At 36.7% G+C, this 19,392-nt stretch overlaps 1 protein-coding gene across 1 annotated transcript in view; it reads left to right on the top strand.

Annotated features, from left to right (window-relative positions):
• Positions 1–19,392, top strand: part of RYR2 (ryanodine receptor 2) — an 808,217-nt gene that overhangs the window by 488,409 nt on the left and 300,416 nt on the right. Inside the window, 1 exon segment of the mRNA XM_017862245.1 lies at positions 11,288–11,371. Coding sequence (XP_017717734.1) covers positions 11,288–11,371 — 84 coding nt within the window.

Genomic DNA, 19,392 nt, shown 5'->3' with positions numbered 1-19,392 from the left:
CCTCTTCCTCCTCTTTCTTCTTTTTGGTTTCTTGCTGGCAACAATCTTCCCTACTTACTTACTTATTTATTTGAAGGAGTCTCGCTCCATTGCCTAGGCTGGAGTGCAGTTGTGTGATCTCAGCTCACTGCAACCTCTGTCTCCCAGGTTCAAGCAATTCTCCTGCCTCAGCCTCCCAAGTAGCTGGGATTACAGGCGCCTGCCACCACCTCTGGTTATTTTTTCTTTCGTATTTTTTTAGTACAGATGGGGTTTTGCCATGTTGGCCAGGCTGGTCTCAAACCCCTGACCTCAGGTGATACACCCGCCTCAGCCTCCCAGAGTGCTGGGATTACAGGTGTGAACCACTGCACCCAGCCTATCTTCCCAAGTTCTAAATGTGAATCTTTATGTTCAGTCCTGGGCCATTTCTTCTCAGTGTGCAAACTCTCTGAAGGTGTTCTCACCACTCCATGACTTAATTACCACACAGGTGCTGATACCTCCCCAAATGTCCATCTCTACCCCAGACATCTGCTCTGAGTGACAGAATTGTATGTCCTATCATTCCATTGACGTTTTCCCCTGGATGCCTCAGAAGCGCCCTAGACCTATATAGCCTTATGTCCCCTGTATTTGCATTTAGGAGTCCATTGAGACTTTCAACATGTGCAGCTATTTATCCTGCTACACAGGCAAGGAACCTGGGAATCACCTTTGACTCTTCCCTTTGTTTCATTCCTACTTCTAACCCAAAATCAGGTCCTCCCAAGTCTGCATCACTCTTCCCCCATCCTCCCTTTCCACAGCAGTCACTCTGGTCCAAGCCACCATCATCCGTCACCCAGACTACCACAGCGATCTCCTACCTGGTCCTCCCACTCGCCTTCTTTATTCTAAGCACAGCAACCTGAGTTCATACACACACATGCATTCATTCATATGTTGCTTAAAACTGCTCAATGGCTTCCCCTGGAACTTGAATGGAGTCTGATATCTTCACAAGTGTGTGCGGGGCCCAGACAATCTGACACCTCCTGTTTGTCATCATGCCTTGCACCAATCTTTGACTTTGCCTTGTTCCTTATGTTCCAGCCCTCATGGTCTCTTCCTGGTAATGAGTTAAACTTTTTCCTGCTTCACCTATTCTGTTCCCTTTGCCTGGAAAATTCTTCATTTCACCCTTAAAGGAGCTCCTCCCTACTCATCCCTCAGGTCTTCATTTAAATATCACTTCCCTGATAAGAATTTCCTCACCACTTCCTTCACTTCCTTTGTAACACCTGATACTGTTTTTATAACTCTCACCACAATTTGTAATATCACTTTCTGAGGTTAATACTTGTCTTTCCTTCTAGACCAGCGGTGTCCAATTTTTTGGCTTCCCTGGGCCACATTGGAAGAAGAATTGTGTTGGGCCACACAAAAAATACACTAACACTAATGATAGCTGATGAACTAAAACAAAAATCACAAAAACATTTCATAATGTTTTAGGAAAGTTTATGAATTTCTGTTGGGCCACATTCAAAGCCATCCTGGGCTGTGGACTGGAAAAGCTTGTTCTAGAGTGTAAGCTCCATGAAGTCAGGAACTATAATTAAAAACAAACAAACAAACTTTATTTTTTAGAGCAGGTTTAGGTTCTCAGCAAAGTTAAAGGGAAGATATAGAGACTTTTCATATGCCCCCTGTTTCCACAGGCAGTGCCCTCAACAGAATTTATAACAATTGATGAACCTACATTGACACATTATATTATCACCCGAAGTCCATAGCATGATTTTTTTTTTTAAATTCACAATCATGTGCTCGTCCTAAAAAGGTGTCCGGCACATAACATTCTCAGATGCCAACTTGCTTAGATATTGCAAATGTACCTCAAACTTTGTGACTTTTTTATACCTTCAAATCTCAGGCTTCTTTCAGTTTCCTTCCCTTGTTGTGTTAAGTGTCCCCCAGAACACAACTCAGATATCTGGGAGTCATCCTGGACACATCCCTTCCCTTCACCCATGGCTTTCTATTGATCTTTTAATCCATCGACTTCTTTATTTTCTTCTATTACTAATGTTACTATCACCACATCATCAACTCCAACATGATTGCCACCCTATACTAACCTTGTCTAAGCTACTGTTATTTCTCATGTGGAAGTATAATATCCTCCCAACAGATCCAATTGAAATACACCTGAGATGCTCTCTTTTCTATCCCTTTTTTTTTTTTTTTTGCCTTTTTAAAAATTGTACAAATTTACAGGCTACATGTGCAATTTTGTTACATGCCTAAAGTAACAAAAGTCAGGACTTTGAGGGTATCCATCACCCAGTTAATGTATATTGCACCCATTAAGTAATTTCTCATCATCTACTCCCTTCCAATCCCCTCACTCTTCCAAGTCTCCATTCACTATCATTCCACTCTCTATGTCCATGTGTACAGATTTTTTTTAACACCCACTTATGAATGAGAACGTGGGTATTTGCCTTTCTGGGTCTAGCTTATTTCAGTTAAAATAATGACCCCAATTCTAATCATGTTGCTACAAAATACATGATTTCATTCTTCTTTACTGCTGAATAATAGTCCATTACGTATTTATGCCACATTTTCTTTATCCATTCATCCATTGATGTACACTTAGGTTCCTTCCGTTTCTTTACTGATGTGAATTTTTTGAACAGTGCGGCAATAAACATACAAGTGCAGGTGTCTTTTTGATATATCGATTTCTTCTCCTTTGGGTAGATATCCAATAGTAGGATAGCTGGATCAAATGGTAGTTTTATTTTTAGTTCCTTGATAAGTTTCTATACTATTTTTTCATAGAGGCTGTACTAATTTACATTCCCACCAACAGTGCAGAAGAGTTCCCTTTTCCCTGCATCCTCGCCAATGTCTGTTTTTTGTTTGTTTGTTGTTTGCATTTTCAATAATAGCCATTCTGACTGCTGTAGGACGATATCTCATCTTGGTTTTAGTTTGCGTTTCTCTGATGATTAGTGATGTTCAACATTTTCTCATATACCTGTTAGCCATTTATATGTCTTCGTTTGAAAAATGTCTATTCATGTCCTTTGCCCGCTTTTTAATGAGACTCTTTGATGCTTTTCTTGTTGTTGAATTATTTGTTTCTTGCATATTATGGATGAATGAGTAGTTTGATGTCAGATTAATTGTTTGAAAATATTTTCTTGCATTCTGCAGGTTGTCTCTTCACTCTCTTGATTCTTTCTCTCCCTGTGCAGAAGCTTATTAGTTTAAATAGGTCTTGTTTGTCTGTTTTGTTTTGTTGCCTGGGTTTTGAGATCTTAGTCATAAATTATTTGCCTAGACCAATGTTCAGAAGAGTTTTCCCTAGATTTTCTTCTAGTATTTTTATAAGTTTGAGTCTCTTGTTTAAGTCTTAACCCATCTTGAGTTGATTTTTCTATGTGGTGAGAGGTAGGGGACCAGTTTTACTCTTCTGCATGTGGCCATCCAGTTTTCCCAGCAACATTTATTGAAGAGTGTATCCTTTCTCCAATGTATGCTCTTGTTGGCTTTGTGAATGCCAACAAATATGGCTATAAATATGTAGCTTTATTTCTGGGTCCTCTATTCTGTTCCATTGATCTATTTGTCTGTTTTTATACCAGTACCATGCTGTGTTGGTTACTATAGCCTTATAATATAATTTTAAGTCAGGTAGTATGATGCCTCCATTTTTTCCCCCTCAGGATTTCTTTGGCTATTTGGGCTCTTTTTTGTTCCATTTGAATTTTAGGATTTTTTTCCCTAATTCTGTGAAAAATGACATTGGTATTTTGATATGAGTTGCATTGAATTTATGGATTGCTTTGAGCAATATCGTCATTTTAACACTAATTCTTCAGATTCTTGATCATGGGCTGTTTTTCTGTTTGTTTGCATCATCTATAATTTCTTTCGTCATTGTTTTGTAGCTTCTCTTGTACAGATCTTTCACCTCCTTGGTTAAATATATTTTAATTAGGTATTTTAGGTATTTCAATTAGGTATTTTAATTTTTATGTGGATATTGTAAATAGGATTGCCTCCTTGATTTGTTTCTTAGTTAGATTTTTTTGTTTGTTTGTTTTGTTTTGTTTTTTTTTCCTTTTTGTGGAGAATGGGGTCTCACTATATTACCCAGGCAGGTCTCGAACTCCTGGGCTCAAGCTATCCTCCCGCCTCTGCCTCTCTGAGAGCTGGGATTACAGGCGTGAGCCACCGCGCCCGGCTCTTGGTTAGATTATCACTGGTCTATAGATATGCTACCAATTTTTGTACATTGATTTTACATACTGCAACTTTACTGAATTCATTTATCAAATAAGAGTTTTTTGTGGTGTCCTTAGGTTTTTCTTGACATAAGATCAAATTGTCAGCAAACAAGGATAATTAGACTTCAGTTTTTCCAGTTTAGATGCCATTTATTTCTTTCCACTGCCTAATTGCTCTGGCTGGGTCTTCCAGTACTGTAATGAATAGTAGTGGTGAAAGAAAATATCCTTGTTTTGTTCCAGTTCTTAGAGGAAAAGTTTTTAACTTTCCCCATTCAGCATAATGTTAGCTGTGGAATTGTTGTATATGGCCTTTATTATTTTGAGGTATGTTCCTTCTAGCCCTTGTTTATTGAGAGTTCTTATTATGAAACGATGCTGAATTTTATCAAATGCTTTTTCTGCGTCTATTGAGATGCTCATATGGTATTTGTTGTTGGTTCTGTGTATGCAACATATCACATTTATTGATTTGCAGATGTTGAACCATACTTGTGTCCCTGATGTAAAACCCACTTAATTTCTAAAAACACACAGCCTCCCTCCCAAGACTGAACCAGGAAGAAATTGAAAACCTGAACAGAGCAATAACGAGTAGCAAGATTGAATCAGTGGCCAGGTGCGGTGGCTCACGCCTGTAATCCCGGCAGTTTGGGAGGCTGAGGTGGGTGGATCACTTGAGGTCAGGAGTTCCAGACCAGCCTGGCCAACACAGTGAAACCCCCACTTTATTAAAAATACGAAAATTAGCCAGGTGTGGTGGTGCACGCCAGTAATCCCAGCTACTTGGGAGGCTGAGGCAGGAGAATTGCTTTAACCTGAGAGACAGAGGTTGTGATGAGCTGGGATTGTACCGCTGCACTCTAGCCTAGGCAACAGAGTGAGACTCTGTCTCCAAAAAAGAAGAAAAAAAAAAGATTGAATCAGTAATAAAAAGTGTCTCAGCAATTAAAAGCCCAGGATCAGATGGATTTACAGATGAATTGTACCTAACATACACAGAACTAACACTAATCCTCCTGAAACTGTTTCAACAAAATCAAGGAGGAGGAAATTCTCCCTAACTGCTCTATGAAGCCAGTATCATCCTGGTACCAAAACCAGACAAGCATACAACAAAAAAAGAAAACTATAGACCAATATCCCTGAATAACATAGACACAGCAATGCTCAACAAAAATACTAGCAAACAGAATGCAATAGCACCTCTATCTATTCTGTACTTTGTAGCCATTGTGTTCTTTTCAGACATTTAGGTGACCATGTCAGTCTTTCTATTTAAAACCCCTTAATAGGGCCGGGCACAGTGGGTCAGGTGAGCCTGTAATCTCAGCACTTTGGGGGGCCGAGGCAGGTGGATCGTCTGAGGTCAGGAGTTCAAGACCAGCCTGGCTAACATGGTGAAGCCCTGTATCTACTAAAATTACAAAAATTAGCCATGCATTGTGGCAGGTGCCTGTAATCCCAGCTGCTTGGGAGGTTGAGGCAGGAGAATTGCTTGAACCCAGGAGACAGAGGTTGCAGTGAGCCGAGATCATGGCACTGCACTCCAGCCTGGGTGACAGAGCGAGACTCCATCTAAAAAAATAAAAATAAAATTAAAAAACTAAAAAAAAAAAAATGCCTTAATGGCTTTTAAGTTAGATATGGTGCTTTAATTTGCCAAAGTATCTCAAAATGTGTGGCCTCTCCTCTCACCAGCCTCATTATTAGTGAGGCTGCCCTTTTTCTTCTGCTTGCAGTCACACTGACCCCTTTTTGTTGCTTGCCTGTCTGCGCATTCCCTTCCACCACAAGATCTCCCACATGTCCTCTTCTTGGAATGCTCCTTTCTATGCCTGGCTCTCATCCTTTGGATCAGGGCTGTCCAATCTTCTGGATTCCCTGGGCCATAGCAGAAGAAGAATTGTCTTGGGCCACACATAAAATACACTATAATATTAACAATAGCTGATGAGCTAAATTTTAAAAATCACACAAAAAATCTCATAATATTTTAAGAAAGTTTATGAATTTGTGTTGGGCCACATTCCAAGAGCCGTCCTAGGCCGCATGTAGCCTGCAGGCTGTGGTTTGAACTAGCTTGCCAGATCTAAGGTCAGGTTTACTTCTTTCGAACATGTCTGAGTTCCTTGACTCAACAATTTTACTTCTGTAGGTACTCATCCTTTCTGTACTCCCAGTATGGAAGCCTTCCCTGTTTGTGGGAATTACATGATTGCCTCTGTACTCCACCAGACCATATGTTTCATGAGAGCAGGCATCTCACTTGGTTTTCATTACCATCTTTCAAATTTTATATAGAGCTCAGTAAATATTCATCAAATGAATGGATTAATAAATAAATGATAAAGCTCAATCAGTAGCTGGGTTTTTACATACCAAATGCTTATCTACAGGGTGCCTCACATTTGCTTTCTAATAGTCTGTTTACTTTTCTGCAGCTATGTAGTTTAAGTACTAAAATGCTACATTACCGATCCCTGCTGCTTAATCTAGTAGTAAATATTTGCTGAATGCATGTAAGGCCAAGAACCCACTCCCAACTAATCCTTTCTTGCTTCCCTTATTTTGTGCTTTTCTAGCCTTTCTATCAGCTTTGCCGATCCAACTTGTAGTGTGCTCTTTCTCTCACCACCCTTCATCAGACGTAAAAAAAAGTTAAACAATGTTAAATCATCAAATAAAGTGGTTAAATAAAGACGGTACAGAAACCAAACACTTTTCATTCAAACAAAGAACTTGATATGGTTGTGGTGTTAATAAATATATTTTAAATATAATCCATTGCTCCGATTTTAAAACCTCCTCAGATTAGGCATTGAGTACTCAGATATAATATCCAAAACATGATCTATTGAAGAAAACAGTCCATCCATTGGAGTTAATTAAAAGTAAAACTTTCTGTACTTCAAAAGAAGTCATTAAGAAAATGAAGAGACAGGCCACCAGCTGGGAGAGAATGTCTGTGAATCAAGCACAATTGTATTAATAGGATTTGTAGTAAATTATACCAATCCTAACAAAGGACTTCCCAGACTCAGGCAAAATTTCTGCCTCAGCCTTTAGAGTAGCTGGGGCCACAGATGTGTGCCACCATGCCTGGTTAAAATTTGAATTATGTGTCAAGATGGAGTCTCTCTATGTTACCCAGACTGACCTTGAACTCCTGGGCTCAAGCAATCCTCCTGCCTTGGCCTCCCAGAGTACTGGAATTATAGACCTGAACTACCATGCCTGACCCTTTGGCCAGTTTTTAATACAGTTGTTTGTTTTTTCTTGTTGAGTTGTTTAAGTTCTGTGTGGATTCTGTATGTTAGTCCTTTTTTGGGAGCATAATTTGCAGATATTTTTTCCTATTCTGTAGGTTGTCTATTTACTCTGTACATTATTTTGCTGTGCAGATGCTTTTTAGTTTAGTTAAGTCCCATTTGTCTATTTTTGTTTTTGATGCATTTGCTTTTGGTATCTTCATCATAAACTCTGTCTAGGCCAATGTCCAGAAGAAGTTTTTCTGGGTTTTCTTCTAGGTCTTACATTTATATCTTTAATCCATCTTGAGTTAATTTTTGTACATGGTGAGAGAGGTGCAATTTCATTCTTCCACATATGGCTAGCCATTTTTTTCAGCACCATTTATTGAAGAGGTTGTCCTTTCTCCAGTGTTTATTTTTGTTAACTGTGTCAAAGATCAGTTGGTTATAGGTGTGTGGCTTTATTTTTGGGTTCTGTATTCCTTTCCATTGATCTATGTGTCTAATTTTGTACCATTACCACGCTGTGATAGTTACTATATCCCTATATATTAGTCAGGCAATGTGATGCCTCTGGATTTGTTCTTTTTGCTTAGGATTGCTTTGGCTATTCAGGCTCTTTTTTGGCTCCATATGAACTTAAAGTGTACCAGCTTAAATGTTAATCTCATCCAAAAAAGCCTTCACAGAAACATCTGGAATAATGTTTGACTATTTTGGCACGATGCCCCAGCCAAGTTGATACATAAAATTAGCCATCACACATAATGAGAAATATTTATGAAGCATCTAATGCACCTCAAACTTACCCCAGTATTTCTTTTTACCCTTAACCTATAGTACATGGTCAGATCTTAGTACTCCAGTCAACTCTTCTCTGCACCCACCCCCCCACAGGCCCATGATCGCCTGCTTCTGTAGGTTGTCTGTCTTGTTCACCTACCTGAAATATTTGCCTCCTCATCTCTTTATCCTTTATTTCCACATATCATCATCTTGGAATTTTTTAATGATCTTTCTTGGAATATCTTAAAGATACTTAAAATGTAACTTTTTAAAACTTGGAATCCTACTTGGTTTTCTTATAATTCTTGACTCCTCATCTTTTCTCCTATCAGACTGTAGTGTCAAGACAAACATGTAGAGTAGGACTCCTGAAAATATCAAATGGAAAACTTGGGAAATAAGCAATGTCTAAGTTTTAGATTGCATGCCATTTTGAGCAGTGTGACGAAATCTCACGCCCTGCTGCCTTGTCCTGCCCAGGATGCAAATCATCCCTTTGTCCCCCTGGCCCATGCTGTGTAGGCTGCCTACCTGTTAGTCCCTTAGCAAGAGTCTTGGTTATCAGATTGATTGTCATGACACTGTAGCGCTTTTGTTCAAGTAACCCTTATTTTACTTAATAATGACCCCAAAGCACAAAGTTAAAGAAGCTGGCAATTTGAATATGTCAAAGAGAAGCCATAAAGTGCTTCTTTTAGGTGAAAAGATGAATATTCTCAATAATATTTATAATTAATAATTAATAAGGGAAGAAAAATACTGTATACTGAAGTTGCTAAGATCTACAAAAACAACAATTCTTCTGTCTGTGAAATTGTGAGCAGTATATTGTTATAATCGTTTTATTTTCTATTAGCTACTGTTTTTAATCCCTTACTATGTCTAATTTATGTGGTAAATTTTAGTATGTATCATAGTATGTATGGATAGGAAAAAGTGTAGGGTTTGGTACTATCTGTGGTTTCAGGCATCCACTGGGGGTCCTGGAACATGTCAGCCATGGAGAAGGGAGGACTACTGTAGTACAGGGTACCTTAGATATGGTGGTAACTTAGTAAATATTTATGGACTTATATATTTATGCACATATGGTCTATATAATAGTTCACTGTCCATGTGAGTTGAATTCATACTTTTCTAGGTAGTTTGGATTGGGGAGGAGATTATGAGGCTGAATTAATTAGTTATGAGAAGATTATAGTATTGATGACATAAAACACTGTCTCTCAGAAACCCTTCAGGATGATATTAACTAATTACATTTTCTATGGCTCAGGCCTACTTTTGATGTCAGTAATCGTGTTACTTTGTCTCTCAGTCTGGACTCACATTAACTACATTCCTGGCATGTCACACTGAGGTGTTAATTTGCAGTGATAACAACTGTCTTATAACCCAAAATATTCAGTTTTTACAGATCAGCTTTGGAAGACACATTGTAATCAGAAGATTTCTTGGTGGGCGTGTGCTCAAAGCTTTAATTGCCTGAGTTTATGATAAATCCTAATATTATGATCAGTCTCAAGTTCCCTCAGAGCTGGGTTGGACATCCCTCTTTGATACTTTTTTTTTTTTTTTTTTGAGACAGAGTCTCGCTCTGTCGCCCAGGCTGGAGTGCAGTGGCGCAATCTTGGCTCACTGCAAGCTCCGCCTCCCGGGTTTACGCCATTCTCCTGCCTCAGCCTCCCGAGTAGCTGGGACTACAGGTGCCGCCACCACGCCTGGCTAGTTTTTTGTGTTTTTTTAGTAGAGATGGAGTTTCACTAGGTTAGCCAGGATGGTCTCAATCTCCTGACCTTGTGATCACCCGCCTCAGCCTCCCAAAGTGCTGGGATTACAGGCTTGAGCCACCGCACCCGGCCTCTTTGATACTTTTATGCCTTATGATTATCTCATTGCACTGAAGATACTATCATAATTGCCTTTTGTCTGTAGCACAGGGCCTGGCACTTGATAGCACTCAGTAGGTATTGACTGAATGAATAAATATAGGAATGGAGGGTGCTGGTAAAAATTTTCCTGTCCTCTGGATAGTGTTTGAATAAGTGTAATCTATATTTGTTCCTGTGAGTTTGTTTTTTATTCTGTTCCTGATCTATCCCATTTCAATGTGCATATTCTTTATTTAGCTTATTTTATACCTTCAATCAGCTCTTGGTCTACCCACAGTTTTGCAGTTTAACACTAGAAAGATAATTTCATGGGGTTACTTTTTTCATATATAACAGAATTTAACTGATACTTGTGTGTATATAGATGGATAGATATCCATATGTATAAGCTTATATCTGTCTAAATGGTTAAGCATATACATATAGATACCTGTCTATATGGAAATACATATATATAATGTACATATATGTATATATGCATAACCATCAACCTATCCACACATTATTATAATATTATAGAGATAAGTATTATGGGTTGTAGATAATTCCCACATTCTTACTGGAACTGGCCAGACCTTAGAAATTCTGTAATCCCAAAATATTATGCCATTATTTCTTACTCTATTGAGGCAGGAGAAACCACTCAGTGCCATGGGTGCTAAAGACAAATTGTCTCAAAATGTCTCTTGTATATACCCATTTCTATAAAAGGTAAAACAATAATATCACACACACACGCGCGCACACACACACAAACCACATATATCTGCTTTAGTATGTACATAGACTCCCCAGCAGGATATCGAAGAATTGGTAACAATTGATGCCTTTAGAGGAAGGAAACAGAACTAGAAGGGACTGGAGGAAGACTTACTTTTCATTGTGTTCCTTTTTGTGCCATTTCAGTTTGCAGTGTCTTATCCCTTACTCAGAAATGAATAATTAGCAAATCAATAAATGTTCCTTTTGCCTTAAAAACAAGACTTCTGTTGCGCTTTCAAGGTTGTATCTCATTGCTACTGCTGTCGTGTTGGGTTATTCTGGACATAGAGAAGAAATGATCATACTTATCTCTGGTTTTGTTTTCCAGGACTTTGTTGGCATTAGGGTGTCATGTGGGTATATCAGATGAACATGCTGAAGACAAGGTGAAAAAAATGAAGCTACCCAAGAAGTAAGTTGAATGACTAGGCAATATTAAATAATCTATGTAGAGATTTAGTGCAACCAAATAACTCTTGATGGACACACAGATGCTTTGATTTTATTGAAGCTTTAAAGTTCAGATTCAAGGCTGGGTCCCGTGGTTCACACCTTAATCCCAGCACTTTGGGAGGCCAAGGCAGACGAATCACCTGAGGTCAGGAGTTCAAGACCAGCCTGGCCAACATGGTGAAACCCTGTCTCCATTAAAAATACAGAAATTAGCTGGGCGTGGTAGCACTTGCCTATAATCCCAGCTACTCAGGAGGCTGAGGCAGGAGAATCGCTTGAACTTGGGAGGCAGAGGCTGCAGTGAGTTGAGATCATGCCACTGCACTCCAGCCTGGGCAACAAAGTGAGACTTCATCTCAGAAAAAAAAAAAAAAAAAATTCAGATTCAAAAATTTAAACTAACTAAATTACCCTAGGGGTTACATTAAGTATCTGGTGAAATAATAGTTTCTATCACATTGCTGAGTGATGAAACAAAGCTCAGATTGTATTTGGGAGTGTGTTATAAAAACTGTGTTATTTTCCCAGTGTGTGTGTGTATGTTAACAGAGTTATCTATATGTCTAAATGATTACATATAGCTTTCTACTTTCCGCTCAGAAATCTTTATAATTTTATTTACTTTTATAATACAAATATATTCGAGGATTAATTATGAAGTCAGCATTATTATCCACATTTTAAGATGAGAAAATTGAGGTTGATAGATGCTATAGTACTGGTTTGGCCTGCTCTTCTATGACCTGTATCTATGATCCTGCTTAAGACCTCACCTTTCTCATCTGCCAATGGGCATTAGTAATACCTACTTAACAGGGATTAGGTATTAAAGAAATATTCAATAAATGATAGCTATTTCATATTACTTTCTTATTTATTTACACTTAAGTATTCAAGCTACTTTTCTGATGTGCAGGACTTGTAAATAGCAAGCCTGTAGATGTATTAAATAATAGCATCAAGATATAATCAAAGTAGCCACCTGTAATCTCTGTCAGTCACCTCAGGTCTCATGTTACCCCAGAAAAACATAAAATCCAAGTAGAAATTGTGTTTTTGCTGGGCAAATGCAGATTTAAGCAAGTCTTCTAGTTCAATAGTCTATAAACATTTTACTCAGGTGCTCCATAAATGAGTTTATAAAACTGAATTGTTACCTTGCGCATTTTAGGTTCTAAAATTTTCTTTGAAAATTTAAATAGTTCCAAAAGATGTGATTTTATGGTACATTTTGCATATTTACATTTCAAAATGACACTTTTTCATCAACTTTCAGTGTATCTTATGAGCGCAGACCACAGTGTTCAGATATCTGCCATCATCTGTTTAAAATGACATAAAATGTTGATAATGGAGAATTTTACATGATTTCATTTTCCTTTTTGAACAATATTTTCAAATTATTTCTCTTACTGTATAGTATGCTAATCAATATTTTATCCTTGACAGTCTTTGAGTGCTCTATCCTACATTATAACTAAGATATGTATCTATATTGAATTTTTAATTGTTTTAATTTTCTGTGATCATAGTCATTAAGTTAAAATTTTCCTCCTGAGTTATCATTATTGTAGTACACAGGTGCTCAAAACAACATAAATTATTTTTAGTACACAGGTGCTCAAAACAACATAAATTATTTTTAATAAATATTCATAAAAAATAGGATTTTATTGGAAATAGCTCATGGTAAGATGGATGTAGCTGTTCTTTATCCAATTATATTATGTATTCACGTACATATAATATTTATTGATAAAGTCAAGTTGGCAGAGTGGTTGCATTCTTCGTTCATATAAATAATTTTGTTATTAAAAGATCATTGGGTTAAGTGAACCAAAACCATAATTGTTTATTATGAAAATCATATGTAATGATTTTTTCAGGGTGACAGCTGGATTATGCCCTTGTTCAGGTTCTTGAAAGCCAAAAATTGGAATCTACCTAACTTGAAAAAGAGTTTATTATCCTCTCATTTTCATTATCCTCATCCTTTCCAAACCACTCTCAGGTTTTTTGGAAAGTATCCAAAAAAGGCATTATTAAGGCTGAAACAGAACAAAACCAAAAACCAAAAACAACAACCTGATAATTATACCTGTTACTCTTTTACTTAGAAGGATAAGAAAGTAGAAATGTTAATTTCACATGATCTTTGACAGCATATTACATTTAATCAATTGTTTGTATCAAATGCTATGTGCGAGTGTTTGTGCATGTGTGTGTATGCATTTGGGGTACAATTCAACTTATTTCATGTATAGAATCTGACTGTTATAAAATCTGATTGATAAAAGCAGTTTTCACTGTCAAAACAACCAGCTAAAACAGAGTTATCTTTTGTCAGAAACATCTGGTTGTCTTTTTCTGTTGAAACAAATGGGTTCATGCATGTCCCCATGACAATCGTCTCAATTCTAATTTCTAACTTTAAGATAAGTAGATGATAGATTGACAGCTAGATGATAGAAAGATAGATAGATGGGTGGGGCACAGGGTTTAAAAATAAGTTTGTCTCATTGAGGAAGTAATGTCCTCTGCCTTGAGTATTTATTAATGCATATTCCTTGTGTTACTTTCACAATGCAACACAGCAATTATTTGAGAGTCGGCGAAGGTATGGAAAAGCTGAGACCCTTAAACGAAAGCTACACTTGGACATGCTGACAGTCTGTGTACTATTTCTCAATTTGCCATGAGATAGCATTTTATTCTTTCTCTATTGACAAAAACCTTCATAATAACAGGTATACATATATATGCAGATCAGTGCAAGCCTAAAATGTTGGGGTTTTTTAACAACCATTTTGCAAGCAATTTGGCATCATTGTGTAAAATTAAACATTTGCACATCTTGCTACCCAGCAGTTCCACTCCTAGAGATATACCCTAGAGACAGTTTGCATCAACAAACAGGAAAACTATCATTCATGGCAACATTATTTGGAATAGCAAAAGAATAAGGGGGGAGTTATAGGAGGTGGAAGGAATATTCTTCAATAAGAAAATGAGTCAAGTTGGCTATGATCTAATAATAAAATCAAGGAATTATAAATGACAACATAGATGGACCTAAAAAACAATAAGGGTGTAAAAAACATATTCTACTAGGTGATGCAATGTAACACCATCTTTGAGGCTCAAAAGCAAGTAGAACTAAAAAATAAAAACTAAATACCTATTTTGGAGATACATACTTTGATAAGGACTGACTTTTTAAAATCAATGAAATTCTAATTCTAGGTAGTAATTATCTTTGGTGTATAATCTAGGCAGGGATGTAAGATGGGGAGGAGCACACAGATGTAATGTTGTTAGTAATGTTCTAACTGTTAACTTGGTGATGGATTAATGAAGTTCATTTTATCATAATGCTTTGAAGCATATACTTTCGTAGTTATTTTATAATGACTTTTTAAAATTAAAATGTGATGACAGATATAAATTCAGAAATACCTTTACTCATAACAAATGTAAATGGATTAAATTCTCCATGTGCATAACAGAAATTGTCAGATTGGATTCAAAAAGATAACTTACAGTATACAGCTATAGGAGGTATGTCAGGAACTTTAGCACATAGAAAAGTTGAAAATAATAAGAATGATACACTAGGCAATACTGCTCAAAATGAAACTGATGTACTTTCCTTTTATCAGTTTCTGCATAAAACAAAATTGCCCTTAAAGCAACAGTAATATTAAGAAAAGAAGGTCACTATATGGAGGATCGAGAAAACAAGCATCATGCTATAACTACTCATGTGTACACCAAGTAAAACAGCTTCAAAAATCAATGAAGAAAAATACTAGTAGATTTTCAAAAGGAAATAGACAAATATACAATCATAGTGATAGACCTAACACAACTCTCAGAAACTTATGTATGTAACATAAATATTAACAAAGATTAATAAAAATATAAACACACACCAATTAAAAGCTTGACATATATAGAGTGCTGCATGCATGAAACATTTATAAAATTTAATATCCTTTAGGACATTAGACACTGATATCATAAAGATCACATCCACTGGATCACAAAGAATAACAGCATAAAAAACAAACCATGACACATTTAGACATTTAAAAATATACTTCTAAATAGGTTATTGATCAAGCATATCATCTGGAAAATTATTTACTTATTTACCGCTCTGCCTTTGTTTATTTCTAATTCAAAAAGATAACCCATATTTCTTGATCTTGCTAAATGAACCTATCCTTTTTTCATGCCTTTATACTCTTATAAATGGATGATTCAAAACCAAATTTTTAAAAAACTTCTTAATGTTTTTGATTTTGTTTATTTCTTAGGTTGATGGATACAAATGTCATATATTTATGGTATACCACATGATATTTTGAAATATGTATATGCTGTGGAATGGCTAAATCAAGCCAATTAATGTATTCATTACCTCACATAATTCCTTTTCTTTTTTTTTTTTTGGTGAGAACACTTAAAATCTACTCTCTTAGCAATGTTCAATATGTAATACATCATTATTAACTATATTAACCATGCTGTACAATAGATCTCTTGAATTTATCCATCATAGAAATTTTAAAACACAATAATGGAAAAGGAAAATATTTCATATTAAAACATATGAATTGCATATATTAAGTATTACTCAGAGAAAGTAAAAGAAAATAAATTATAATAAGAGCAATACTAATGAATTTGGTGAGGGTGGGATGAAATATAAACACCAATGATGCCAAGAGCCTGTTTTAAAAACCTGCTAATCAGGGGAAAAATACTCTGAAAATATTGACAAAGGAAAAGGAAAAACAAAATTGTTAGCAAACTTAGGAATATTTTGAAAAATGTAATAAATGTACATTAAAACTTTCTGAAGGTAAAAGTATGGACAGTTGTGTAGAATAATATCAAAACTGATCCAATAAGAAAGAAAATGTGAATAGAGCTATAACTATTAAAGGAATTGAATCAAACACACACACACACACACACACACACCCCAAACAACTTTTCTATTGATTTATACCAAATACAATCTCAAATAAAGAGGAAGAAACACTTCACAGTTTATTTTCTGATGATATGATTTTCATATCAAAGCCCAGATCAAGACAGTATGAAAAAGGGAAATTATAATCCATTGCTATTGTGAGCATAGATGCAAAAATGCTAAGTGATACACTGGCAAACAACTTAGTAGTATATTAACAAAGTATAATATGACCAAGCTGAGTTTATTCTAGTAGTGAAAAGATAGGTTAACATTAGAAAATGTATCTATTAAATTCATGCCTAATAAAGAAGAAAATTCATATGATTATCCCAATATATTTAGAAATAAATAATTCATAAGTTTTTTTATTGACAAGCACATAAACTCTTAGAAGGCAATACTCTGAGAGAATCTTTTAACCTAACAAAGGCCAACAGAAACCAATAATCTATAAGTTAAACCCCAAATTTTTCCTTTAAGGTTTAGGAATGAGACAATGTAAGTCACTACTACCTGATGTATTCAATAAGGCCAATGCAATGAGACAAGAAAAAAATCATGAGGTTTGGAAAGGAAAAACACCAAATTGCCATCAATAGCAGGTAATATTATTGCATAGAAAACTCACGAGAATTTACAGAATTATTTCTAACAATAATAGGACCCTTGACCATTCCTTAACTTTGCTGTATTTCTTTTTAATTGTGTTTCTACACTTGATGTTGTTTTTCATGTCCTCTAATCTGAAATATGCACTTACTAAAGGAAAAAAATCTGTGCATCAGAAGCATCTGTTAAGACTTGCAGAACAATATCAAGAACTCCTCAAAATTAATAAAAAGATGCCCAAATAGAAAAATGAGCAAAGGATTTGAACATAATTCATTTAAAAAAACCCTGCAGATCCAATAAGCATATGAAAGACACTCAACTTCAGTAATAATCAAGGAAATATAAATTAAAATCACAATGAAAAGCTATTTCACCCCCACCAGGTGAGAAAAAAATGGAAGACTATGTAAATTAGTACAACTACTATGAATTTAGCCTAATCTTATAAACCTTATAAAGTTGAAGGTGACACATTTCTTTTCCAGACATAAACTTTAGAGATACTTTTGTCTCATGCAAAACAAACCTGAAAAGAATATTCATTACAGCATACAGCAAATAAAATCCTGTGTGAATATTGATTTTGATAATCGGTCAAGTTCAATATATCAGATTGTAATAGCACTGAATTGGAAACAATGTAAATTTCCATCAAATTCCCATCAATCCCTTATACAGTTGGTTTTTTGTTTGTTTGTTTTGTTTTGTTTTTAGATGGAGTCTTGCTCTGTCACCCAGGCTGGAGTGCAGTGGCAGGATCTCAGCTCATTGCAAACTCCGCTTCCCGGGTTCAAACAGTTCTCCTGCCTCAGCCTCCCTAGTACAGCTGCCTGCCACCACGCCCAGCTAATTTTTGTATTTTTTAGTAGAGACAGGATTTCACCATGTTGGTCAAGGTGGTCTTGAACTCCTGACCTCAGGTGATCCACCTGCCTCAGCCTCCCAAATTGCTGGGATTACAGGTTTGAGCCACTGCGCCGGGCCTAAATACAGTTTTTATAGATTCATGTAATGGCATACTATAGAGCAGTTAAAATGAATTAACTATAGCTAGATAGATTCATGGACAAATCTCAAAAATACTACTTAGAGCCAAAACAAAAAATCATGTTCCCAAAAGGTGATACAGTATAATACCGTTTAAAGTTGAAGAACATAAAATATAATTCTACAGATAATTCATAGAGCCAGATATATGGAAGAACAGTATAAAAATCATGTCTAGGAATAGTCAGCTTCAAATTCAGAGTAATAATTCTCTCTGGGGATAAGGAGGGGATTGGAATTGAGGTGGTGTAATAGAAGGAGAGCTTCAGGTGTATTCACTATTTTTTGATACTTTTGCATAGGCCTGAAAATGTTCATAGTAATAACAAAGAGTTGATTGATAACTGAAACCAGGTTTTAATGAACTTAAAAAACATGTTAGTGGGAAAGAGGAGATAGTAGGAATATAACTAGTCTTTAAGAAGTTCAGGCCAGATGTGGTGGCTCACGCCTGTAATCCCAGCACTTTGGGAGGCCGAGGCAGGCAGATCACCTGAGGTCAGGAGTTCGAGACCAGTCTGGCCAACGTGGTGAAACCCCGTCTCTACTAGAAATACAAAACAAAAAATTAGCCGGGCATGGTGGTGGGCACCTGTAATCCCAGCTACTCGGGAGGCTAAGGCAGGATAATCACTTGAACCCAGGAGGTGGAACTTGCAGTGAGCGGAGATCGTGCCACTGCACTCCAGCCTGGGCGACAGAGTGAAACTTCGTCAAAAAAAAGAAAAAGAAAAAAAAAAAGGTGAAGATGGTATTGATGGTATTCATTTCAAAAGGAAATAGTGTTTAAAGAAGTTTTCTTGGCCTGGCCTGGTGGCTCACAGCTGTAATCCCTGCACTTGGGAGGCCGACGCAGGCGGATCACTCGAGGTCAGGAGTTCCAGACCAGCCTGGCCAACATGGTGAAACCCTGTCTCTACTAAAAATACAAAAATTAGCTGGGCATGGTGGCACAACCTGTAATCCCAGCTACTTGGGAGGCTGAGCCAGGAAAATTGCTTGAACCTGAGAGGTGGAGGTTGCTGTCAGCCAAGATCACACCACTGCACTCCAGCCCGGGTAACAGAGTGAGACTCTGTCACAATTAAAAAAAAAAAAAAATGATAAAGCATAGGAGACACATGAGCATGTTTATGTAAATAGTGGGAAGAAACCGGGGGGGGGGATGAATTTTTAAAGGAGAGAGGTGATGATTAAGAGCAAGGTTTCTTATTTCCACCCTTGTCCTGGTGTCTTGAATTCTACATTCCAAGGGACTTAATACCGACTGGATTAGGGAGAACCTATATAAGTATTACCAGGTAGAACCTATAGGTATAACCCATAGGTATAACCAG

Source organism: Rhinopithecus bieti, unplaced genomic scaffold (genome assembly GCF_001698545.2).
Source record: "Rhinopithecus bieti isolate Rb0 unplaced genomic scaffold, ASM169854v2 scaffold_57691, whole genome shotgun sequence".
Classification (NCBI taxonomy): Eukaryota; Metazoa; Chordata; class Mammalia; order Primates; family Cercopithecidae; genus Rhinopithecus; species Rhinopithecus bieti.
Note: the sequence above shows the minus strand (reverse complement) of the source record. Positions and strands in the feature narration are given on the sequence as shown.